The 27,311-nt window shown below is 39.4% G+C and overlaps 1 protein-coding gene across 3 annotated transcripts in view; it reads left to right on the top strand.

The window, feature by feature from the left end:
* The window catches only part of WDFY4 (WDFY family member 4), a 353,171-nt gene that overhangs the window by 216,149 nt on the left and 109,711 nt on the right, over positions 1-27,311 (top strand). For all 3 annotated transcript variants that reach the window (XR_008426691.2, XM_045196058.2, XM_053922799.1), the window contains exons 40-43: positions 9,756-9,833; positions 18,337-18,543; positions 20,022-20,073; positions 22,865-23,031. Coding sequence is in view for 2 of the 3 variants with exons in the window: in XM_045196058.2 (XP_045051993.2) it covers positions 9,756-9,833; positions 18,337-18,543; positions 20,022-20,073; positions 22,865-23,031 (504 nt within the window). In the remaining variant the exon portion in view is untranslated. The remainder of the gene's footprint in view (positions 1-9,755; positions 9,834-18,336; positions 18,544-20,021; positions 20,074-22,864; positions 23,032-27,311) is intronic.

Here is a 27,311-nt window from a genome sequence, read left to right on the forward strand (position 1 = left end):
TGTATTCTTGGAGTCACTTATCCTCCCTTGTCCTTGGTTTCCTTTTCTGTAAAATGGGGAAAAGCAATAGAGATTTGTCAGCAGGCTAAATATTAAGTGTGATTGTGCACATGGAAAATCTTTTCTCAGCTCTAAAGTGCTTTGTTCATTATTAGTTAATTGGATGTAATATTGAGGGAATAGACCAAAGGATAACAACTATTTGGATGGTCAGCACCCTTGGATAATCCATCAATGCACCCTTGGTTAGTTCCTTCTCTCATTTTCCTAATCCCCTATTCAAACCTTCATCATTCTGTTTCATACCCCTGCTCTGCTCTCAGAGGAAGCAAGTGTGAACCATCTCACTTCCCAGTGTTTCACCTCTTCACTATCCTCAAGTTCTCCCCTTGACCCTCAGAGAATGAGGAGCCTCTACCTTCCCCATTACTCATAGGCTGCTGATCCCATTCTTATTTCTCTTACCCCATAGAACCTGCCCCAGCAGTAATGTTTCTTTTTCCTTTGCTTTCAACCTTTTTATATCTACTGCCACGCTGCCCTCAGCCTACCCATACACCTGAGTCATATCCTTCCTCTTATAGTATATGGCCCTGCCCCCATTGTTTTTTTCTCTTCTTCAGAGTCAAGTTAATTGAATAAATTGTCTATATTCACTGTCTCCATTTCCTTACCTCCAAATTTCTAGATGGCATAATTGCTGCTTAATTGTTCCTGTGAAATAAGTCTTACAGAAATTACCAAGGACTAATTTCATCAGACAAATCCAATGATCATGTTAAGGTCTCATCTTACAGGATTTTTCTGATGCATTTGGCTGTGGTTAAAATGGCCCTTGGTTTCCATGACACTTCTTTTTCCGATTTTCCTTAAATTTCTGTAACCTTTCTTCTCCTGGACTAAATTTCTCTGTGTTCTCCAGGTTTCCGACCTTGTCTCAATCTCCTCTTGGTACTTACTGTTCATGGGAGAGCTTAGCATTCCTCAGGGTTCATCCTATCACCTGATTGCTCATGACTCACAGCTTTATATTGGTCTTGGACCTTCCACCTCAGTTTTATTGACACTTCAAATTCAATAGGTCTTCATATCACTTAAACTTGTTTTTTCTCCTGTTTTTGTGATCTGTCCTTTTTTTCCAGTTTATCTAATTTAATTTACTCCATCAGGCAAATGTGAAATTTTGGAGTAATTCTTACCATCTCATACAGTCAGCATTTCCTACCAATTTTACTTTTCACATAGTTCTTGAATTTGACTCTTCTAATTCCCTCATTCATGGTGAACTCTTATTTGACTGTCTTTATAGTGTCTACTTCCAGTCTTGCTTTATTAATTCCATCCTTCAAATTGCTACCAGAGTTGTCAACAATGCTAATGGGACCATGTCAGGCTTCCATTTAAAACCTCTCATTTAAGAATCAGCTATAGTAGCTCCTATAGACCCCTACTATAAAGGACACAAGGACAAAATCAAGGGGGAGGGTAGAGGTGGGGGAGGGAGGTGGGACTGGCTGGGGTGGGGTGGAGGGAAGGGGAGAAAATGCAGACAATTGTAACTGAATAAAAATAAATAAATAAATTTTTAAAATAAATAAAATAAAATGTCATTTAGGCATAAAAAAAAAAGAATCAGCTAAAGCAACATCTTGTTCAGGGAGACTTCTCAGGACATGATCCACATCAAGGTCCCCTCTTCCATGTGGTGCATCCTGTGTCACCCTGTGCTGGGTCCTGTTGTTACTCTGTGCATAGCTCTGTTTTAGCATTGGCCATGTCAGCTCTTAACCGTAAGTATCTTCCATTGGGCTTCATAAAATCAGACATGAGTTCATCTTTGTACACCAGTGCTAAAAAATAATAGGTGGACAGTGAATGTTTGCTGAACTAACAACAGAGAGTAAATGTGAAGCTAAAAATGGAGTATCTGAGCAAGAGTATCAACAACCCTGGGCTGTAGCTATTATAGACAGAGTATTTATTTGAAAAGTAAGCACTCATACAGTATTTTCTTTCCCCATTAGTTTTGAAGCAACTATCAAGGCCAATTGTTTTCAACTGTTCTTATCCAGGAATTACACCAAAAGTGGTTGAAAAGTGGGTGAACTTTTTCAGCTTATGAAGTATTCTGATATCTCATCCTATCTTAATAACATCTCTTCAGAGTAAACAAAGGAGGTGCTGTTAACCTCATGTTATAGATAATAAATCAAATTTCAGAAATATTAGTTATTTATCCATAAAATGTGGCCATTAAGGGCAAGGAACCAAGGTGTCTGAAGTTCTACTCTTTCTACCTACCACACTGTCATTCAACAACACTCAGGAGAAATGGAAGTCTGAATATCTTTTCCTATATCTTGCTGAGGTCTGCCCATCTGGAACTCCCTACCCTGGTTTTACTTCACAACCTGGGGTTATCTTTCTCTGGCAAGATGACACATTTGCTATTTCATGGGAACTGCTTTGGGTCCAAGTTCTCCGCAAGAGTTCTGTTCCCCTGTTGCATGTCTCCAAAGCATCATATTAGAAAGAAGTCTTGGTTTTTGCCTTAGATGTAAAATTAGCCAATTTTGTTAACATTTCATGTCACTTGTGATGCTCATGATTACTTTACTTAAAATGCATATAAACATGTGATGGAAATATTAAAGAAAATTTTGCAAACAACAACAACAACAAAAAGGGTAGAAAAGAAAAAGAAATCGAAATCACCCTATTTCCACTATTCCAAAAGAGTAGTAGACTCACATTTTTGAGCTTTTGCTGATACTTTTTGCTGATTTCTCATTTTGTTGAAGTATAACATACATAGAAAAGTGTTCAAATAACAAATATACGGACTTAAGAATTTTAACTGCATAAGCATGTGACCACTACCCAGATAAAAAATTACAACATTAATAGCACCCCAGAAGCAGCTCCCATTCTCTGCTGTTATTCTGGTCACTGGCTCCTTCTTCTCCCAAAGTAGCCATGCCCCTGGCATTTAATCTCATACATTAGTTTTCCACATTTTTACTTTTATATAAATGAAATAACATAGTACATACTTTTCTGTCTTGATTATTTCATTCCAAACTATGTATGCAAAATTTATCCATGTAATTGCATAAAGTTCATTTATGTCCTAGTGGTAGAGCAACATTTTCATAAAATTGTCAAACGTTTTCGATCTCAGGAACCCATTACCCTCTTAAAAATTACTGAGGACTCAGAAGAGCTGTTGTCTAGGTAGACTGTATCTCTTGGTTTTACCATATTAGAAATTAAAACTGAATTTTTATTTTTACTTTTTTTAGACCATGCATTTTCTTTATTTTTTAATTGTATTTTTTCCATTACCATTTAGTCCCCTGTAATTAAAAAATAAAAATAAGTAAATTATTAATTCAATGTCCTTAACAGTGATTGGGCTATTCCAATGATCTATTTTATATTGGGTAAGTTGAGGTAATTTGTGTTTTGTTAACAATTTGTCCATTTTTATCTAAGTAAGTTGTCACATTTATACATGTATAGTTGTTTGTACAATTCCCCTGTTATCTTTTTGATGTCCTCAGAGTCTGTAGTGAGAACCTCTATTTCATTTTTGATGTTGGGAATTTGTGTCTTCTCTCTTTTTATCTTTGTCAATGTTACTACAGGTTTGTAAATTTTATCAATCTTTTCAAAGAATCAGCTTGTTTCAATGATTTACTCCATGTTCATCTGTTTTAAATTTCATTGATTTCTTCTCTTTGTAATTTCCTTTCTTTCACTTGCCTCGGGTTTATTTTTCTCTTTTTTTCTAATTTCTTGAGTGGGAGTTTAGATTCTTGATTTGAGGACTTTTTCTTTTTCATTAGAGGCTCTATGACACAAACATTTTAAAGTTACTTCATTTAAATTTTTTTAATTACAAAAACTTTAATTTTTTAAAGGTAAAATTGTCTATATTTAAGATACACAGCTTGATATCTTTTTGTGCCAGAACCATTTTAATATAATTATATGTATCTGCCAAATCCAGGGAAAAAAGATTTATGCATATATAACTTTTTCAGTTAACATCTGCAAGCATAAACAACAACTATCTCAGTTTATAAATTCATCAGGGTCAGAGAAACTGACCAATGTCTTTTTACTGCTAGACTGACCAACAGTAAATTACAGATGAATTCCTGTCCTTTTGTGTCTCTTCCAGAGACATGTTGTTGTCAAGTTTCAGTGCAGCTCACCTCCAGCCAAAGGTAATCTTTATAGATAAGTACTCAGTTGCTCTGAATTTTGCATATAATTGTAACCTATTTAATCACAGAGGAACCCCTGCAGAGGTGGAGTTCAAGGTTGCATGCAATAACAGTTTTGCATGAGGAGATCACAGTTTTGAGGTCTAGCACAGATTAAAAACCACAGATGTACCATTTATATAAGACACAGCTTGATCTTTTGATGCACATATATATTGTGAAATAATCATCACAGTCCAGGTAATGAACATATCCATTACTTCACAGTTACCTTTTTTTTTTTTTTTTTTTGTAAGGGCACCACTTAAGATCTCCCTTCTTAGCAAATTTCAAGTATATATTTTAATTTCCATTTTGATTTCTTCTTTGACCCATCGGTTACTTAGACTACTATTGCTTAATTTCTAAATATTTGGGGGTTTTCTTTTTGATATTTACTTATAGCTTCATGCCACCATGTTCAGAAAAAATACAGTTTTAGTTATTTGCAATTATCTTAAACTTGCTTCATGTTTCATCATATAGTAAGTTTTAGTAGTGATTTCACTGTGTATTGTGCAACTTTTGATTTTCTGCATTTTGTTTTAATTGATTAGGTCAAGTTTGCTTATTATGTTCTTCAAATATTCTACATCTCTATCTTTCTTGTTAGATTATTCTATTTAGTTACTGAGAAATGAATTGCCATCTCCCTGTCTTATTATAAATTTGTTTCTCCATTTAGTTCTGTTATTTTACATTGTATATATTTTGAAGCTAACTCCTAGATATTTCACATATAGAACTTATTCTTCCCTGGTTGGTGTACTACCCTTTTATCATTATGAAATATCCTTCTTCTTGTCTAGTAACAATTCTTGCATTATGACTATTTTATAAAAGATTTGTATATTTTTACCAGATTTCTTTTGGTTGGTGTTTATATAGTTTATCTTTTTTCAGCCTTGTACTTTCAACTTTCTATGTCCTTATTTTCATCGAGTGTTTTTTAGATGAAGAATTTACTTAGGTGTTTGCTTTTCTAAGAAAGAATGTATTTGTAGTTTAAATTTAGATTTTTTTATTGTTGTTTAATTACAGTTGTCCCTATTTACTCCCATTACTCTCCTACACCCTATCCACCCCAACATCCCACATTCAGTCTTCCCCCCACACCCTATGGGTCCTTCATACTTGTTCCTTGATGAGGTTTTTGCTTTTGATCCAGAGTGACTATGTTCATCTTTTCTTTAGAGCATAGTCCATTTACATTTAATGTAATTAATAATATACTTAGTTCAAATCCATCTTAATGTTTGTTTTCCATTTGTAATATCTGTTGTTTGTTCCCTTTTTTCTCTTTCAACATATTATTAACTGTTTTAAATTATTCCACTTCCCTTTTGTTATTATTAGCTAGATGTTACATATTCTTTTATTATGTTTTCAGTGGTTATTATAGAAATTACAACATACACACTTGCTTTATTAGAGTCTAGTGTAAAGTGTAAATTTTAAGTCCCCCCTTTTTAAAACAAATTTTTTGGTTTTACTTGCATTTTTTTTATTGATTATGATATTACAGTTGTCCCATCCCCCCCCCCACTCCACTCCATCCTGCCCACTCCCTCCCTCCCAAATCCCCCCCCCATAGTTCATGTCCATGGGTCATACTTATAAGTTCTTTGGCTTCTACATTTCCTACACTATTCTTACCCTCCCCCTGTCTATTTTCCACCTATCATTTATGCTACTTATTCTCTGTACCTTTTCCCCCCTCTCCCCCTCCCACTCTCCTGTTGATAACCCTCCATGTGAGCTCCATTTCTGTGGTTCCCTTGCTGTTCTAGTTGTTTGCTTAGTTTTCTTTTGTTTTTGTTTTAGGTGTGATTGTTAATAACTGTGAGTTTGCTGTCATTCTTACTGTTCATATTTTTTATCTTCTTTTTCTTAGATAACTCCCTTTAACATTTCATATAATAAGGGCTTGGTGATGATGAACTCCTTTAACTTGACCTATCTGAGAAGAACTTTATCTGCCCTTCCTTTCTAAACGATAGCCTTGCCGGATAGAGCAATCTTGGATGTAGGTCCTTGCCTTTCATGACTTGGAATACTTCTTGCCAGTCCCTTCTTGCCTGTAAGGTCTCTTTGGAGAAATCAGCTGACAGTCTTATGGGAAGTCCTTTGGAGGTAACTGTGTCCTTTTCTCTTGCTGCTCCTTAGATTCTCTCCTTCTGTTTCATCTTGGCTAATTAATTATAATGTGCCTTGGTGTGTTCCTCCTTGGGTCCAGCTTCTTTGGGACTCTCTGAGCTTCCTGGACTTCCTGGAAGTCTATTTCCTTTGCCAGACTGGGGAAGTTCTCCTTCATTATTTGTTCCAATAAGTTTTCAATTTTTTGTTCTTCCTCTTCTCCTTCTGGCACCCCTATAATTTGGACATTGGAACATTTCAAGATATCCTGGAGGTTCCTAAGACTCTCCTCATTTTTCTGAATTCTTGTTTCTTCATTCTTTTCTGGTTGGATGTTTCTTTCTTCCTTCTGGTCCACACCATTTTTGAGTCTCAGTTTCCTTTCCATCACTATTGGCTCCCTGTATATTTTCCTTTGTTTCTCTTAGCATAGCCTTCATTTTTTCATCTAGTTTTTGACCAAATTCAACCAGTTCTGTAAACTTCTTGATTACCAGTGTTTTGAACTGTTCATCTGATAGGTTGGCTATCTGTTTGCTGCTTAGTTGAATTATTTCTGGAGCTTTGAAGTGTTTTGTCATTTGGGCCATTTATTTTGGTCTTGGTTGCTTCTGTTACTTAAAGGGGCAGAGCCTTAGGTGTTCCCTGGGGTGGGGTAATGCTGGTTGCTGCGCTGTGATGCTGTACATGGGGGAGGGGCCGAGAGGGAGCAATAGCGCTTGTTCCACTCTCTGCTGGATTGCAGTCACTCCCTCAGCTACCCACAATCAAATTGGGCCCCTCTGGTGCTGGTTCCCAAGTGGGTGGGCTTGTGCATGCCCTAGGCCCCTGTGGGTCTCTCCAACGACCTCTCCTGTATGGCTGGGAGTTTCTCCTGTGGCCGCCCCAACCCCCACGGGTGTTTTCACTCAGAGGTTTGAGGCTTTATTTCGCCATGCTGGAGCCCTGGGTTGCATGGTCTGCTTCGCTCCCCACCGTTAGTCCTGGTTTATCTATGCGCAAATGAGGGGCTGCAGGGTGCTACCTGAGGCTCTGCCTGCCCCGTTCTCCGCCACTCAGAGTCCGGCCCTCTCGGTTTATATGTGCGCGAATGTAGGGCCGCAGGGTCTGCTAGTGGTCAGACTGCCTGCCCGTTAGTCCCACACTCTGACAGTCTGGGTCCCAACAGGGCCACTCGAGTCCTCTCCGCCCTGGCTGCCCATCTCCACCCCTCCTACTAGTCTGGATGAACGTTTATTTTTTTTATCTCTTTGGTGTCGGACTTCCTTGCCATTCGATATTCTGTCAGTTCTGGTTGTACAAGGAGGCGCAGTGTGTCTACCTATACCGCCATCTTGGTTCTCTAAAACAAATTTTTAAAGAAAGTTAGAGTACTTTATTTCATTTATACCATTCATCTTTTATTTTTTCAAGCATTTTAATTCCTCATTTTTTCAAATTCCATAAGAATTTATTGTTATTATTTTCCAACAACCAATATTCACTTATATATGCTAACATATTTATCATTTCCATAGCTTTTTATTCATTCCAAAATTTCATGCTTCAGTATGGAATCATTTTCATTCTACCTAAAAACCTCTTTAGTGTTTCAATTGCTGTAGTACTGTTGATGATCCATTCTCTCAGTATTGTTCAACTGAAATATTTTAGTTTTGAAAGATTTTTAATGAACAGAGAATTTAAGTTTGACTAAGAGTAAGTTTGACTAAGAGTAAGTTTGACTTAAGTAAGAATTTAAGATATTTTCTGTCAGGACATGAACATGTTTCACTGTCTTCTGGATTGTACCATTCTCATTGTTCATTTTTAAAAGATTATATGACTTTTTTCTCTGTGTTTTTCAATATTTTAAAATCATTTTTGTAGTTTTAGTATGATGGGCTTATGTGTGGTTTTTAAAATCTTTTTCTTCTTTTAGGTTTGTAGGATTTGTCAAATCTGTGGCTATGGCCTTTCACCTATTTCAGAAAATTCTCATTAACTTTCCATATTGTTTTTTATTGTTTTTGATCCTGTCTTTCTCTCCTACTCTTTTGAGACTCCATTCCACATATGCTAGATGCTTTCTCCAAATTATACATGTATCTAACTATCTCTACCTTTTTTATATTCCCCATACTTTTATCTCATCCTATTTTAGCAAGGATATTTCTTCAAGTTTATTCATCCCCTATTCTTATTTCACGTATTCTTAAATCACCTAGAGTTTCTTATTTCATTTAATCCATTTTATAAATTTATAATTTTTATTTGGTTATTTTTCACAGATTGCATGTCTCTTGAAAAAGTCTTCATATTGCATTTTGCACCATATTACTTGCATTATTTTAAGGTTGAGGTCTGATAACTCTAATATCTGTTCACACGTGGGCATAATTTTATTGTTTGTTTTTCTATTGGTCATTTTTATGGACCTATCTAGTAATTTCTACTTGACTGCTGAACCTCTTGTATGAAAATTCTCTATTAGAAGCTCAGGTGATGCAATCTTTATCCAAAGAGAACTTCCTTTGTCTTCTGGAATGTATTTGCAGTATGGGTGATCACCATAATATACTCAGAGGTTGAGGTCTTAGAAGTTGGGTTTTATCGTTGTAAGGACTGGTCTGTTTCCAGTCTGCCCCCATCCTTATGGTGCTGCCCTTCAGAGATCCCACCTGAAAGCCCAATTCCCGCTGAGGCTGCTGGAAGCTTTACTTATTTTCTTAGCCTCTCAGCCACACACTGCTCATGAATTGGAAACTCCTTAAAGGGGAACATCGATGTAGAAAGCTGGGCTTATTTTTCTTTATTGTCTTATTTTGGATTCCTGTTCCATTATGTTCTGGGTGCCTTGATGAGTCTGAACTGCAATTTTTGTCTCTTTGGCCACCTGAGACTTCCAAAAGCTCTGTTAAGCTTCCCTGCTTCCTAGCCATCACTTGCTGTTTAGCTTCTCAGCCTCTTGTGTATTTTCAAATATGTAAATATCTCAAGAGAAAATAAAAAAGCAGAGATATTAGGCATTGAGAACATCTCAGAGAGGTTTTTTTTTTTCTCTCCAATATCTTGGCTCCTTAAATCTTGGCTCTTTTGGTAGCTCTCTACTGTCTTCAAGTAGATAATTCAAATCCAGTTTTCTAGTTTTTGTTGGAAGATTTATCGCTACAAGCTGGAAGTGGAAGTAACCCACAAACATGTATGTATGTTTGTGAGTGTATCAGCATAGGTGAAGTCTTTATTCATGAGGTTGTGATTAATTTAACTAACAAATTCTGTGTTATTTTCTTTGGTAATTGGTCAGAGTAGAGGAGTTCTTATTTAAAATCAACTGTCATTAAGCTGTGACTTGCCTCTGTTTTCTAGGATTTTGTGTCATGTATTGAAAACTACAGAAGAAGAGGACAAGAGCTCTACGCATATTTATACAAAGATCATATACAGGTAAAAAAAACAAAAAACAAAAAACAAAACACCAGGTCCTTTCTCTATACAATAGGCTGGAAGCCTCCCTGAGTCTGAAATAAAGAATCAGCAGGGCCTTTGGTTTAAGTTCCAGACTGCCTAACTCAATCATCAAGTCAGTTCAACTTGCATGAACTGTGAAAGGGGATTTGAATCCACACTGTCAGCAACTGAGGAGATAGGCAATGTGTCTATCCACTCATCTACTCAGGGTGTCCCAGACCCCTTTGCTAGGAGCTAGGGCCACATTTGTAAACACAGCAGACATGGGCCTCACTCTCAGATAGCTTTACTATAAAGGAGAAATATACATTAAATAACTGCAGAAATAAATAGATCATTATAACTTGTGATGAACAATAGACACAGAAAGTACAGGTACAATGAGAGATCATAACAGGGGAAAAAATTTAATTTGGGCAGGTCAGAAGCTCTCTCAAAGGAGGTAATCTGTAAGTTGAGATCTGAAGGAGGAGAAATATGGGCTAAAGTGTTTCTTAAGATGTGATTTTGGCTAAGGGGAGGGCATGCATGAAGGTCTTGAGTCAGGAAAAAGCTGGATGTCATCAATTAACTGGAAAGAAGAGAAGTGACTGGCTGACCTGAGCTGGGCAGGGTGAGGATGAGGCAGGGTGGGAGCAGACAGTGCTTGTCATCACATTAGGAATTCTGCTTTTTTTTTTTTTTAAGTGCAATATGTTGCCACTGATGAGGGCAGGTTTAGATATTTAAAACACCTCTCTGGGCATGATATTTCTGCAATCTAGGTAAAGAGAACTGGCTGTTAAGCAGGTGAGACCACTGTTTAAATCTTGGGTCTGCTTCTACATAAGCCTGCAGTCTGAGCCTCAGGCTCCTGATCTTTAAGATGGGCTGATACTTCCTGCAAAGGTTAAAGAACAACTATAAAACACTTAGAAGGTGGCTGGCAGGAAATGTCCCATATGTGGTAATGGAATGGCTAAGAAGTTATTTTTATTTGGCTTTGTTGTTAAACTTTTTAAAAAAATGATTGCTAATAATAGAACACAACACATAGAATTAGAACCTTGCTAATTATATTATTTACTTTATAGTTTCTCTGTTTCAAAGCTTGTGCTAGGTCTAAGAATGACAAAGATTATAATGGCACTACTCTACACTGAGGGTTCTTAAAACTTAATAAGCAGACAAAGTAAAGAAATAACCACAAACAAGGTGATGAGGCCAATACTAGGATGTTCTGCCCTTAGGAGAGAAACAGTGGAGTGTGAGGAGACATTAGGGGTATTGGGGTGGGGTGAGGGGTCAAGGAATGGTGAAACAGTGGTGCCCAAGGGCAGGGGAAACAAAACAGGCTCTGATCAACTTAAGCCAAGTAACATGGTCTGATTCCCTCCATATAAGCTCCTTCAGGAGTCCATCCACCACATGCCCTGAGAATAGGGGTTTATGAGATGTTCAGCCTGCACTGCAGAAACACGGTCTGGCAACACAGTCCCCAGGCTATGAGTTTGCAGATTATCAGACATGTCAGGGGTGGGAGAGCAGTTTTGGGGTGTCAAGTGCATGTGGGAAGGACAGACCTCAGCAGAGTCTCCAAGCCAAGAGAGAAGAGATCCAGCTTTCTAGAAGGTGGCCTTGCTCATTTTTATTAGCAGGCTTGACTGGGGTTTGGAGAGTCGAGAAAGTTGCACAGAGTTTCACTGTTGAGTGAGGTATACTCAAGAAAGTCAGTATTCTGAGGTTAATCCATAAGGATACTTTCCAAGTGTTTAAATATTTCAGACATATTGTTTCCATATTTAAAGGAACACAGGAACAATCATTGTCTGCCAGAGATAACAAATCTCTGTTATCTCTGGCAATCATTGTCTGCCAGAGATAACAGAGATTTGGGGTACTGGAGCACTCACCCAAATGTTTTTAAGGGGCAACATTTTCCTAATGCAGGGCGCACTTCACTTCCAAAGAAGTCAATTCCAAATTCTAGAAAGAAATCAGGCTTGTCAAGCTTACCATGTTCTTCAAGTACTGTTTCTTCCAGGTGCATTCGATGAGGTCCTCCCAAGAGGGTGGTGATAATGAGACTCAGGGGCCTCAGCTCACAGGGCTCTCAATCATAGATTGGGCAAAACTTCTCTAATATGGCATTTTACCCACAACTAAGAGGTTGTTGGAGATGGTGGGAGCCCACAGCAAGACAAAATAATGTGATCAACACTCAGTGCTCTGGAAGTTAACCCAAGCATCATTATGCCCCATCATTCTATTGCCAGCAAATTGAGCAATTCTAATATTTAATCTCCCAAATTTCTCATCACTTTAGAAGTCATGGCAAAAACAGCCGCCTGTCCTCTGGTCATGCTCAGAGTCGCCTTTGCCTTTTCAAATTCTATTTGTTCCCTTCTCTATGGTCCAGATGCTCTGGTTCTATCCTGTTATGTACACAGACCATCCTTTCTTATATCAAGTCCTCATTGTAATTTATAGAAATGCCTCCTTATGCCTATGTTGTTTTTATAACACTGTGATCTTTACTAGTTAAAGCTCATTGTTAGATGCCTTCCATCCCAGAAATTGCCTTTCTCTCAGTAGTGGGGTGCACTGTGCTGTCACACTCTATTCTGAGCTCTCTAGGGGCCAACAGGCTGTTGTAACTTCTTACTCAGTATCTATGTGTCCATTAAGTTTTGTCACAACTCTATCAGATACAAGTATTAGAATGTCAACTCAGACGGACTCAGGCAACAAATGAAATGTTTTGTGCTATTAAAATATGCAGGGAAAGAAGGAACTTATACCCTTTGCTACAGCATGGATGGAACTGGAGAGCATTATGTTAAGCGAAATAAGCCAGACGGTGAGGGACAAATACCATATGATCTCACCTTTAACTGGAACTTAATAAATAGAAGAAAAAAGGAAACAAAATATAACCAGAGACATTGAAGTTAAGAACAGTCTAACAATGGGCAGGTGGCAGTGGGGAGGGGACTGTGAGGAGAGGGGATTACAGGAACTATTATAAAAGACACATGGACAAAATCAAGGGGGAGGGTGGAGGTGGGGGAAAAAGGTGGGTTCAGCTGGGGTGGGGTGGAGGGATGGGGAGAAAAGGCACATAACTGTAATTGAATAACAATAAAAAATTAAAATTAAAAAGAAATTGTCCAGGGAAAGCACAGGCCTCAGGGTCTAGGCATTCAAGCTCCACTCTAACGAATCTGTCTTCTCTCCCTTTCTCTCTTTTTTTTCTTTTTTGTTTTTCATTTTTTAATTTTTAATTATATTTTATTGATTAATGTATTACAATTTTCCCAATTTTGTCTCCTTTGTCCCCCTCTATCCAGCCCTCCCCACTCCCTCAGGCAATCCTCACACTGTTGTCCATGTCCATGGGTCATACACATATGTTCTTTGGCTCCTCTATGTCCTATGCTGTATTTTACATCCCCATGAATATTCTGTAACTGGCAATTTGTAGTTCTTAATCCCTTCATCTGTTTGCCTATCTCTACAACCCCTCTTTGATCTGGCAACCATCAAAATGTTCTCTATCTATGATTCTGTTTCTGTTCTGCATTTTTATTGCCTTTTAGACTCAATTGTTGATATTTAATGATTTATTGCCATTTTATTGTTCAGTTTTGATCTTCTTAAGACCGTTTAACATTTCATGTAATATTGGTTTGGTGGCGATGAACTCTTTTAGCTTTTTCTTGTCTGGGAAGTTCTTCATTTGTCCTTTAATTCTAAATGAGAGCTTTGCTGGGTAGAGTAATCTTGGTTGTAGGTCCTTGCTTTTCATCCCTTTGAATATTTCTTTTTTTAAATATATTTATTGATTATGCTATTACAGTTGTTCCATTTCCCCCCCTTCACTTCACTCCATCCTGCACACCCCCTCCCTCCCACATTCCCCCCCTATAGTTCATGTCCATGGGTCATACATATAAGTTCATTGGCTTCTACATTTCCTATTCTATTCTTACCCTCCCCCATCTATTTTCTACCTACCATTTATGCTACCTATTCTCTGTACCTTTCCCCCCTCTCTTCCCCTCCCACTTCCCTGTTGATACCTTCCATGTGATCTCCATTTCTATGGCTCTGTTCCTGTTCTAGTTGTTTGCTTAGTTTGCTTTTGTTTTTGTTTTAGGTGTGGTTGTTAATAACTGTGAGTTTGCTGTCATTTTTACTGTTCCTATTTTTGATCTTCTTTTTCTTAGGTAAGTCCTTTCAACATTTCATATAATAATGGCTTGGTGATGATGAACTCCTTTAACTTGACCTTATCTGAGAAGCACTTTATTTGCCCTTCCATTCTAAATGATAGCTTTGCTGGATACAGTAATCTTGGATGTAGGTCCTTGCCTTTCATGACTTGGAATACTTCTTTCCAGCCCCCTCTTGCCTGTAAGGTCTCTTTTGAGAAGTCAGCTGACAGTCTTATGGGAACTCCTTTGTAGATAACTGTGTCCTTTTCTCTTGCTGCTTCTAAGATTCTCTCCTTCTGTTTCATCTTGGCTAATTAATTATGATGTGCCTTGGTGTGTTCCTCCCTGGGTCCAGCTTCTTTGGGACTCTCTGAGCTTCCTGGACCTCCTGGAAGTCTATTTCCTTTGCCAGACCAGGGAAGTTCTCCTTCATTATTTGTTCAAATAAGTTTTCAAATTTTTGTTCTTTTTCTTCTCCTTCTGGCACCCCTATAATTCGGACGTTGGAACATTTCAAGATATCCTGGAGGTTCTTAAGCCTGTCCTCATTTTTCTGAATTCTTGTTACTTCATTCTTTTCTGGTTGGATGTTTCTTTCTTCCTTCTGGTCCACACCGTTGATTTGAGTCCCAGGTTCCTTCGCATCACTATTGGTTCCCTGTACATTTCCTTTGTTTCTCTTAGCATAGCCGTCATTTCTTCATCTAATTTATGACCAAATTCAACCAATTTTGTGAGCTTCCTGATTACCAGTGTTTTGAACTGTGCATCCGATAGGTTGGCTATCTCTTTGTTGCTTATCTGTATTTTTTTTCTGGGGTTTTGATCTGTTCTTTCATTTGGACCATTTTTTTTTTTTGGTCTTGGGGCACCTGTTATATAAAGGGGCTGAGCCTTAGGTGTTCACCAGGGCAGGGTAATGCTGGTTGCTGTGCTGTGATGCTGTACATGGGGGAGGGGCTGAGAGGGAGCAATAGCGCTTTTTCCACTCTGCTGGATTGCAGTCACCCCCTCCACTACCCACAATCAAATTGGGCCCCTCTGGTGCTGATTCCCAAGTGGGTGGGCTTGTGCATGCTCTAGGCCCCTGTGGGTCTCTCCAACGAACTCTCCTGTGAGGCTGGGAGTTTCTCCTGCTGCCACCTCAACCCCCACGGGTGTTTTCAATCAGAGGTTTGAGGCTTATTTCCCCGCGCTGGAGCTCTGGGTTGCGCAGTCTGCTTTGCTCCCCCACCATTCATCCTGATCTATCTATGTGAGAATGTGGGGTTGCGGGGGGCTGCTAGTTGCAGCGTGGCCTGCCTCGTTCCACAATACACCATTTTGATGGGTCCGCCAGCAGCTGCATTACTGCAAGTTCTCTCTGCCCCTCCTACCAGTCTGGATGAATGTTTCTTCTTTATCTCCTTGGTTGTTGGACTTCCATACAGTTCGATTTTCTGTCAGTGCTGGTTGTTTTTTGTTTTTAAATTGTTGTCCTTCTTTTGGTTGTGCAAGAAAGCACAGTGTGTCTACCTATGCCTCCATCTTGGCCAGAAGCCCCCCTCCCCCTTTCTCATCTCTCTCCTACATACCCACACATTTACATAAACACACATAAATTCATGAGTTACTAATGTTTTAGGCACCAGAACACATGAATGAGAGAGTATGTGAGTGTGAAAGGAACTCATGTTCAACTCCCTGGGCTGCACATCCTAGAATGAGGCAGTGTTCATAGGGAACCATTTTCTAACTTGTATAAAGCCACTGTCTCCTTGCCAAGTTGCAAGGCTGTATGCTGTATCTGTCTGAGAGGGCACTTTCCTGTTGCACATAAAGGTGTCCTGGGACTGTGGTGAGTGGATCTATACCTGCATATCTACCTCTCTGCACTGTCTCCTCTATATGGGCTCTGGAGCACCGTTGCCACCCTGGGGAATGATGCACAACAATGACCATTCACTACCACTTAGATTTCCCAGTCTTGGGTGACTCGTTAAACCCTAAAGCCAGGGCTAGAGTCAGCCCTGTCAAAGCAGGAGAGACTAAAAGCAGGGAAGGTCACCCACAGGAAAGTCTCAATGATGCTTTTCAAGAGTTTCTTTTCAGCCAAAAATCATAGCTGCCTCTAACATGCCAGAGACCCCTGCTTTTGAGCCTCTGGTGTGGCACTGGGCCGCCTCTCAAGTTTTGAAGTGAAAGAGGACCTTTCATTGTGCAGAAACATGGGAATGACAGAGCACTTTGCAGGTGTGGGAACTCAAGGCTTTTGCTATTTAGTCACCTCATGTCCTCTGCCCCAGGACCACATGAAGCTTTTTATCATGGTCGAGCAGTCATTCATCTCTGAGGGGTCTCACTGCTGACATGCAGCTGTGTAGCTGCAGATACTCAAGACAACTCACTTTGCCTGTGATGAAGACTCAGGGAGACATGAACCACAATTACACTGGTGGAGACTTGGGATCAAGAGGATGCTCCTAAAAGACTAATTTGAAGTCCAGGGCAGACAACCCAATAGCTTGGGATTGTTCATATTCTGTGAAGCTCAGTATGTTACTGCAAACACAGCAAAAATTTCCAGGGAGCTGAATTATTTTCCCCAAACAAGTGTTCATTTCATATAAACACATCCCTGTAAAAGGCCTTGGATAGTCATTATTTTTCTGGAGTTCCTTATTAAGCAGTTGGAGTATAGTGTAAAATGCTGTAACTGTTTTAGATATTAATGTAAGAACTGTGGAGAAACAAAATAATCTTGTTTCAAAATAGGATTTGGTGAATTCACATTAATACTAACTGCTTAAACTGGGTGAGGCACCATATACAACTCTTGATTTATTGCTTACATAATCCCATGGTTTTATTATCATGGTAATAATATTTACTAAGTTTCACTGATGGGAAGCTAAAGGTCCTTCAGGTTAAATAGCTCATGAATGGGAAAAACATGGTGACAACCCAGGTCCATCTGATGCCAAAGACTGTGTGCTGCCCACTATACTATCTTTTATATTTTCATGCAAATGTTCAAGTTCTGGGAATAATCAACCTGTTCAAAATGGTCTCTGAGGTAAGACTGGCAGGAACCATGAGTTAATAAAATGAAACTAGGCTCCCAGGAAAAGAATCTAGTCCACAGATTCAAGCAAAGGCTTTAGAATTGGACAGACTGGGTTTAAATTTCAGCTTGGTCACCTGGTGGTTCCTGGAGAAATCACTTCTCATCTCTTAGACTCGGTTTCCTTATGAGAATAATAGAAATCTTACATGTGTAAGTTTCACTCATGGAACCACTGAGGGGAGGAAATGCGAATTAATAGATGAGGGGATCAGCTTAACACATGATAATGCGTTTCTTTCCTTTTTACATTAAGTTTGTGCCACCTATGCTTCTTGTTTCACCTTTTAGTTTCTGAAAAATTAAAATTAAAGTTTAGGGCAAATGTCACCAAACATTTGAATAATTGCAAAAGTTTACCCTGCAAGCAAAGTTGATTCAACTGCCCAAACTGAATTGAAATGTTTTCTTGACAGGTGATGTATGAAGCTTGAATGTGGAATACAAAAGTAGTTTAAGGGTGTCGATGTAAAGGTTTGAGTTATACTCTAGCAGAAAGTGTAATAGTCAAGTGCCACAGGCACAAACTATGAGGATTTCATTAACACCAAAGCTTCTGAGAGCATTCCAGAATCCTTGAACATTCTAGAAACATATATTAGGATTTAAAAAGACCCTTTGATATCATCCAGGCCAAATCACTCATTTCACAGTTGCAGATGTCCAGAGACAGAAATAACTTGCTCAACTCAACCCATTACAGGCTAGTCTGCTAATTCCCACCACAGCATCACACCAGAGGACCAAAAGAAGTATTTTCAGCATCATTTTGGAAGGGTAGGGGTGTGGTAAAGTTTCCTGTCCATTTTGAATTGTACGGGTTGGGTGAAATTCTTTATCTATTTTATAACATAGATGGCCAATCCACTCTGATGATTAGCAGCAGTATCTTTGGGACCTGTCACTCTCTGCCCAACACCCAGCAGTCACATGGCTCTGAATTCTAAAGGGCTGATATTTTTTTCCTCCCTTCTCCAGGATTAACTGGTCTCAAACCCAAGAAACCAGTTTCTTCTCCAGGCCAGGTCTTGGATACACACTCTTAGGGTACTTGGGGATGCCTATTAGGGGCCAGTTTTCTTAGACAATTATGAAGGACTTGGTCTGTTTACCCCAAGATGTTTGGAGTCAGGCTTGTGAGTGAAATGTCCAGGGGTTACACTGCACTTCTGTTTTCCAGAGGCGGAGATGTGGCAACATCAAGGCAGCCAAAGCCTGGGCCCAGATCCAGGACCAGCTTTTTGGGGAGCTCGGTTTGTGGCGCCATCCAGCAGAAACCACACCCTGTTCCCGGTGGGAACTGGACTGGAGAGAAGGACCCGCTCGCATGAGGAAGCGCCTCAGATGCTTATCTCCACTGGAGGCCCTGAGTGCAGAAAGGCTCCAGGTAAGAATTCCACGCAGCAAGGCAATGATGCTTCAGTGCAGGAAGAGTAGGGTACAGTCTCCTTAGCTTTTCCATCTCATTTTGTTTTTTCATCAGGACTCTTCCCAGTGTGCTTTGCAAGAGCATTGATATGGGAAGGTCAGAGAGAAAATGTAGTTAAGGCAGGATTGCCCTGATTTATTCCTGATGCTGTTAAACAGAAAAAAAGAATCACTTACTCTCCCAGGTAACAGAGGAGGGATGCTGTAACCACATCCTAAATGAATGAACGAGTGAGTGAATGAATACCTGAATGGTTCATATCTATACCACTGACCTAGATCACACTGACATCCACAAAAGTCTGGTGGAATAATCTGATTGCCATTGTTGGGAAAGAGCCACATGATGATCACTGTCAGCTTGCACCAGTTACTTGTTGCAGAGCAGTCATGGCCAGCACTGCCCTGGGCATAATTGTACAAGCAAATCTCATAGCAAGTTTTACAGTGGAAGCATCTTGAATTCAGCTATTTCTGCAAGCTCGAGTCAGTGACCCACTTAGTTTGAATGACATTGAAGCTGTACTGAATCCCTAAGCAATGGAATCGGGGCAGATCTCAGGGGCTTGCTGTAATAAAGCTTGAACTCTGTGTCATCAGACTTACATTTTTGCCTTTTAAAGGACTGGGAACCAGTTGGATTGGTAGTGGATATAGAAAAATCTGTTAATAGCTTTTTATTTCTTTATCGAACAATTCCTGAAACAATTTAAGAAACTCTAAAAGCCAGCCTTCCAAACACTGGAACACAAGACAATGTTGTGTCTATTTTCTAGTCTGTAACCTCAGAATCTTTTATCCACATTAAACCCTTTATAAAACCTAATGGGTTGTTCTTAACTTCAATGTCCCTGGATATATTTTGTTTGCTTTTTTCTTCTGTTGATTATGTTCCAGTTAAAGGTGACAATAAAAATCAAAAAAAAAAAAAAACTAATGGGAAGATTGTAATTCATTTATTCAGTAGACACTTGAAATTTGAATGTATTGTCAATGAATATCTTGTGATATATAGTATGTTTTCCTTAATATATTTCTTAAGAAATGGTGACAGGAGAAATAAGTAGCCCATACATTGTGCTGGTGACCAAGCAAGAGGCTGGCTGCAAAGCCAAGTCCGTCCTGGACACCCCTCCAGGGTAGTCCACACCACAGATCCAGGATGCTATCTAATCTCATTTCGGCATCATTTTTGGTGATTACTGTAATCCTACTTAATGGAAGATTGTGGGTTTTTCCCCTTTGACTCAAGAACATTAATACTTGCATTTTATAGTGGTCCTTCAGGATTTAGCATTTTCTCTCCTGGCATCTGAGTCTGAAGTATGTGATTTATTTGAAGGGGTCACATGCATGTGTATGTGAATTTGTAGAATGAGGGGTTGCATATAGGTAGTACCCAGGACTTGATTTCTCTTTTCTCTGGTTTTATTTCAGGAAAGCCAAGACAGAAATGGTGATATTTCTCAAACAAATACTGAAAACAAAGGTATTCAGTTTATCAATTTACCTATTTTTTATTTAAAAATTAAATCAATTCTTGGTCTTATTTAATATCTCATTAAAGAAATGAAATTATTGTTTTGGAGGGAGAATATATTGCAGGTCTAGAGTACATAGTGCTAAGACTCTTTTCATTACTATGCTCCCCAGAATTAAGAAACCTACTCCAGGCCCCAGAACTCCTTTAGGGGGAGAATTTTATGTAACATTGAAACAATAATTTTTTTTCAGGGAAACTATCTTGTCAATTTGCTGTATCAGGGAAACCTGAAAAGTGCCCCAAATAGTACAAATATATGTTCAATTGTACGTGATCCCAAACGCATAGGAGGAAAATGACAGACAGTTTTAGAGTAAAAATGAATAGAATAGATATTTAATAGTTCTTACACTGATTTCTCTGATTGTAAAAATCACAAATAAAATATTCACTATTACAGTAGTCCCCCTTTATCCATGAGGGATACATTGCAAGACCATATACTATGTTTTTCCTATACATTCACACCTTTCCACTTAAAGGAAGCACTCTAATGCTTCAGGATCATTATTAAGTAAAATAAGCACAAGCACTGTGATACCATGACAATCAATCTGAGAACTGAGGCACTACTAAGTGACTGACAGATGGGTACCATACACAGCATGGAGATGCTGGATGAAAGGAGAAGCACTTTCTCGATGGGATGGAGCAAGGTTGCTGGAGTTTTCATTATGCTACTCAGAACAACACACAATTTAAAACTTATGAATTGTTTATTTCTGGAATTTTCTGTTTAATATTTGTGGACTATGTTTAACTGCAGGGAACTGAAACTGGGGCAAGTGAAACCACAGATAAGTTTAGTACTTCCCAAGCATAAAAAATACTTTGAATCATATTTTATGTTTATACTTACTCTTTATTTGTATCATTTTCATGGAGGAATTTGATTGAGTTGATTTGCTGAAAATTTGGGCTTCATTTTCAGAGGTCAGTTTGTCAAGAACACATTGATACACACGGACACACAGATGTATACACTATATTTCAGGGTTTGTGTGTTTCTACCACACTCTGCCTTTTGCTTCAGGCACTCCCTATCTGTTACTTTCACTATATCCCAGGCTGCAGATAGTGTCATAGTTTTAACCAAATTACACGTCTTAGTGTTGATCATGTTGTTTCATTTAAGATCTTAGTACTGGATTTTCTTTTGAGCTAGTCTGTAATATTTCCCTAAAGTGGGGATCCTGGGCCCTGAATCCCAGTTTGATTAGGGAGTCCCACTGTGGTATAGGACTTATGATAACATTGTAATATCCACTTGCTTCTCTTCTCTCCACTGCAAGGCCCACAACTTAAGATCAAAATGAGAATCTGCCGGCTCCCTGTTTCAGAGGGGGTGGCTACAGAGAGTGCAGTGGTGAAAAGTGTGTGCTGATTTTATTGAACTACGGTCATGGGCTGCTGAGTCCTCTGGTCCCTAGGGAGCTCAATGAGTGGGGAAGAAAGGGCCTGTTGGGTCTCCAACATGACTTCCTGGGTGCATGTAACTACATAGGGTTATCCCTGCTGGGGAAAGCCTGCAGCAGACACTTTACTTCATCCATATGTGAGAGTCTCAGGTGGGATTGAGGTCACAGAGGTGAGCATCTTGGCATAAAGAAAATGTCTGGTAACTTCTTGACTTCACAGTCATGTGCAGTGTGACTACTCCAGGCAGGTGGACACCCAGGACAGGGTGGAGGAGTAGAGTCTAGAAATCCACATAGGTATGTTCTTAGCTGGTACTCAAACATCCATGCCCAGGAGTGCATCCTTAGGAAATAAGTATAGATGTGCACATGAATGACTGCAGCATAGTACATTCACGGAAGTACAGATACAGATACACAAACCACCTGTACCTCCAAAAAATAGGAGGTGGGTTAGGTGATTATGAAAAAGCCACACAATAGAATATTGTTTTCAAAGAACTTCTAATGGAATAGGTAGGTGCTCATGATACAATCTTGAGTAAAAAAAACTAGAAGAAAACTATAAATGTAGTATAATTCCTATCATATCAAAAATTACACATGTGTGTGCTTATACATATATGTACAGAAAAGATATCAGAAGTAAATAGACCAAATTGTGTACAGTGAAGAGAAAACAGCCTAGAGTTAAAAAGCTCATTCCCTGGACTCAGCATGACATGGTTCAGATTCTGCCTCTATTACAGCAATCACAATACCTTGAGCAAAGTATTTAGCCACTTTCAATTTTCCCATTTGTAAACCGAGGATAGGTAGAATCTACAACTGGTAGGACTGGATGAAAAATGTCATTAAAAGTACCCAGCACAGAGAACATGCTTACTAGATGGGATCTGCTATTTTTTACGCTATCTCTGGGTACATGAATATTTGTTTTATTTCTCACAATTTTATGTTTTTTCCAAGTTTTAAAAAATTATACAATAAGGATTTAGTGCTTCCATAATTTGCTTTTAAAAAACATTCTTTTCAAAGAGTGAACAAAGTGAAATTCAGATAAAGCAAACCCTGGTGGAGCAGCCAGGCCTGGGCACATCGTCTGGAGGGAATCAACCCAAGGGTGTATTGACCACACCACAGGGTCAGAGGGGTAGTGTCCACTTTTGGAAACACTGAAGGACACACAGAGATGCACACCACTCATGTCTTCCCTGCAACATTGCGGTTCCTCAGAGCAACTCAGGCCCAGACTGCATACCACCCCTTGTGGTGACAGGTGACTCATGCCAAAACTGTGCCGCTTTATGCCACTACAGATGAGCTGACACCAAAAGAAGCTGAGAGCGAGAGAGATGAGGTGGCAGCAGACTGCACCCAGCTTACCTTCTTCCCTGCCTTACATGAAAGTCAGCATTCTGAAGATTTCTTGGAACTGTGTCGGGAAAGACAAGTTATTTTACAAGAGCTTCTTGATCATGAAAAGGTAATACGCCCATCATGACTGTTCTTTCAAGGTAATCAGACATGAGAAAACTAAGCTTTCTTAACTCACATGGAAAAGGATAGCTCCCTGCACTATAAAATATCAGTGCGCATGCTCCTGAATTTGTGTGCCCAGGGCAGGCAAGCAGATGGAACTACACACCCTGCCTCAAAGTATTTTAAAGGTGAAAATCAAGCTAATAAACAGCTAAGTGAAATGTGCTCTAACCTTTATAATACCTGAGAAACCAGTTTTAAATGTAGAATTCTTGACCTCATAGTTTGTCATCTCAGCCCCTGCCTGCAGCCTGACCACCCTGAGGGGTACAATGAGAAGATAGTGCTTCCATAAGTTCTCCTGTCTTGATGGGCTTTGGTGGATGTGTTTGGACACCCTGACCCATATGTCCAAGATGCTCCCACACCCTGCACCTCTCAGGCCTTGGGGTATAAGCACACTTCTGGTACTGTCAACCCTCAGAAATGTGAATTTGGAGATGAAATGTGCAGGGCCAGGAGGCAGGCTAGAGCAATTAGCAGGGAAGTCTACATTTGGGATGCCTGAAGCTGGTTTGGGGGGCATGTCCTTTTGGTATGACTGCAGGAGGGCCAGAGGGGTCTCCCTGAAGTATGGACCCAGCACAGGGCTCCTCTTTCCCAAGTCTGAGAAGGGTAGGGAAATTGTGAAGCATGTGTCTTAGAGTAGAACAGAACTGAGCTCAAGTCCCATATTAGCCACATACTACATGGCATGTTGCCTAACATTTGGGAGCCCTAATTTTTCTTATTTTCAGTATGAAATTTATACCAACCACATCACAAGATTCTTGTAAGGCTTAAATGGGATAAAGAGACCAGCTCAGAGCTAGACACATGTGAGGTTGCTCATTGAAAACTATTTCTTCCCTTTCCAAAGGTGGGTTTTAAGGGCCAGGTGGATTTCTTATCCATCAACTCCTCTGTACCAGATACAGGTGAAGGAGATGTCTCAGCAAAATAGAAATTCAGCAAGCCATGCAGGAGGCATACAGAAAAGATTGTGTGAGAGCTGAGGGCCAGTTGGGCCTCAGGGTGGATGGAAGTAGATCTGAGCTAAAGGCTACAGAGTAAGTAGCTTGGATTTCCAGGAGCAGGAGGTAAGCTTAGAGAGCCTGTGATGAGCATGAGCAAGGTACAGAAACTAAAGCATGTCCTTTCTAGGGGCAGCTCTCTTGCAGAGACTCCTGGAGGGTGTTAAGCTGGGACATACTCCTTCAAGGGGTGGGATAGAACAGCTGGCTAAAGTGGATTGGCCAAATGGATTGCTGCAAAATTTTCAGCAAGTCGCATAGGTACTTTCACATGTGGATAACAGGTCAAGCAACAGAGTCCTATAACAACATGTCCTTCTTCTTTTTTTTTTTGTTTTATTTTATTTTTAAATTTTTTTATTTTTATTCAGTTACAATTGTCTGCATTTTCTCCCCATCCCTCCACCCCACCCCAGTCAGTCCCACCTCCCTCCCCATCTTGATTTTGTCCTCGTGTCCTTTATAGTAGCTCCTATAGACCCCTCTCCCCACTATCCCCTCCCCACTCCCCTCTGGCTATTGTTACATTGTTCTTAATTTCAATGTCTCTCGTTATATTTTGTTTGCTTTTTTCTTTTGTTGATTATGTTCCAGTTAAAGGTGAGATCATATGGTTTTTGTCCCTCACCGCCTGACCCAGCAATTCCACTGCTGGGATTATACCCTAAGAACCCTGAAACACCAATCCAAAAGAACCTATGCACCCCAATGTTCATAGCAGCACAATTTACAATAGCCAAGTGCTGGAAGCAACCTAAGTGCCCATCAGCAAATGAGTGGATCCAAAAACTATGGTATATATACACAATGGAATTCTATGCAGCAGAGAGAAAAAAGGAACATGTCCTTCTTATACCTGCTTAACCCAAAGCTTTCAGGCATAGAGCACATTGGCAGGTCTTCCTCATACCTTTCACTGTGTCTTTGCTCACACTGGTTCATCTAAGGGTGGCGCCCTTCCCATTGGACTCTCAGCATCTGACTCTCTGAAGCTTATATTTTAAAATTTTTATTTTTCAATTACACTTTACATTCAATATTATTTTGTATTGGTTTCAGGTGTACAACACAGTGGTCAGACAATCATACACTTTACACAAGTGTTCCCCTCAATATTTCCAGTACCCACCTGGCACCTTACAGAGTTATTACAAAAATATTATTGACTATATTCCCTATGTTGTATTTTACATACCCATGACTGTTTTGTAATTACCAATTTGTACTTTTTAATCCATTCACCTTTTTCACCCAAATTCCTTCCCCTATGGCTACCATCAGTATGTTGTCTGTACCTATGAGTCTGTTTCAATTTTGTTTGTTCATTTATTTTGTTCTTTAGATTCCACATGGAAGTGAAACCATGTGTTATTTGTCTTTCTCTGACTGACTTATTTCACTTAGCATAATACAGTCTAGGTCCATCAATGCTCTTGCAAATGGTAAGATTACATTCCTTCTTTGTCAAATTATTATATTGTTGTTCAATTACAGTTGTCTGCATTTTCTCCCCACCCCTGCCAAACCCGCCTCCCTCCCCTACTTCCACCCTCCCCTTTAGTTTTGTCCATGTGCCCTTTATAGTAGTTCCTGAAAACCCTTCTCCCCACTGTCCCTCCCCCCGCCTTTGGCTATTGTTAGATTGTCCTTAACTTCAATGTCTCTGGTTATATTTTGTTTGCTTTTTTCTTCTGTTGATTATGTTCCAGTTAAAGGTGAGATCATATGGTATTTGTCCTTCATCACCTGGCTTATTTCACTTAGCATAATGCTATCCAGTTCCATCCATGCTGTTGCACAGGGTACAAGCTCCTTCTTTCTGTCTGCTGCATAGAATTCCATTGCGTGAATGCACCATAGTTTTTGATCCACTCACTTGCTGATGGGCACTTAGGTTGCTTCCAGTACTTGGCTATTGTAAATTGTGCTGCTATGAACATTGGGGTGCATAGGTTCTTTTGGATTGGTGTTTCAGGGATCTTAGGGTATAATCTCAGCAGCGGAATTGCTGTGCCAAAGGGCAGTTCCATTTTTAGTTTTCTGAGGAAATTCCATACTGTTTTCCACAGTGGCCCTGATCTCCAAAATATATAAAGAACTCACAAGATTCCACTTCAGGAAGACAAACAACCCAATTAAAAAGTGGGAAAAGGACTTGAACACACACTTCTCCAAGGAAGACATACAGAGGGCCCAGAGACATATGAAAATGTGCTCAGCATCACTAGCTATCAGAGAGATGCAAATTAAAACCACAATGAAGTACCATTTCACCTCAATCAGAGTGTCCAACATAAGCAAATCAACAAACAAATGTTGGACAGGATGCAGAGAAAAGGGAACCCTAGTACATTGTTGTCATGGATACTTTAATAGGGATTTCTTTTAATAGGGATAAATCACTTTTGGTAGTACGGCCATTTGATGATGTTAATTCTTACAATGCATGAACATGGTACATGCTTCCATTTGTTTGTGTCTTCCTTAATTTCTTCCTTCAGTGTTGTGTAGTTTTCTGAGTACAGGTCTTTTACCTCCTTGATTAGTTTTCTTCCTAGGTACATTATTTTATTGTTGGTCTATCAAATGGGAATTCTTTTCTTATTTCTGTTTCTGATGTTTCATTGTTGGTGTACAAGAATGCCTTTGATTTCTGAGTATTGACTTTGTATCCAGATGTTTTGCCAAATTCATTTATTAGGTCCAGTAATTTTTTAGTGGAGTCTATAGGATTTTCCATGTACACTATCATGTCATCTGCAAACAGTGACAGTTTCATTTCCTCCTTTCCAATTTGGGTGCCTTTTATTTCTTTTTCTTGTCTGATTGCTGTAGCTAGGACTTTCAATACTTTGTTGAATAGGAGTGGTGAGAGAGGGCATCCTTGTCTTGTTCCTGATCTTAGTGGGAAAGCTCTAAGGTTTTGTCCATTGAGTATGATGTTGGCTGTAGGTATCTCATATCTGGCCTTTATTATGTTGAGGAATGCTCCCTCTATTCCCACTTTGCTGAGTGTTTTTATCAGAAGTGGGTGCTGTACCTTATCAAATGCTTTTTCCTCATCTATTGCTATGATCATGTGATTTTTGTCTTTACTTTTGTTTATGTGGTGTGTTATGTTTATTGATTTGTGAATATTGTACCATCCTTGCATCCCTGGGATGAATCCAACTTGATCATGGTGTATGATGTTTTTAATGTATTGCTGGAT

The sequence above is a fragment of the Desmodus rotundus genome, chromosome 4 (assembly GCF_022682495.2).
Source record: "Desmodus rotundus isolate HL8 chromosome 4, HLdesRot8A.1, whole genome shotgun sequence".
NCBI lineage: Eukaryota > Metazoa > Chordata > Mammalia > Chiroptera > Phyllostomidae > Desmodus > Desmodus rotundus.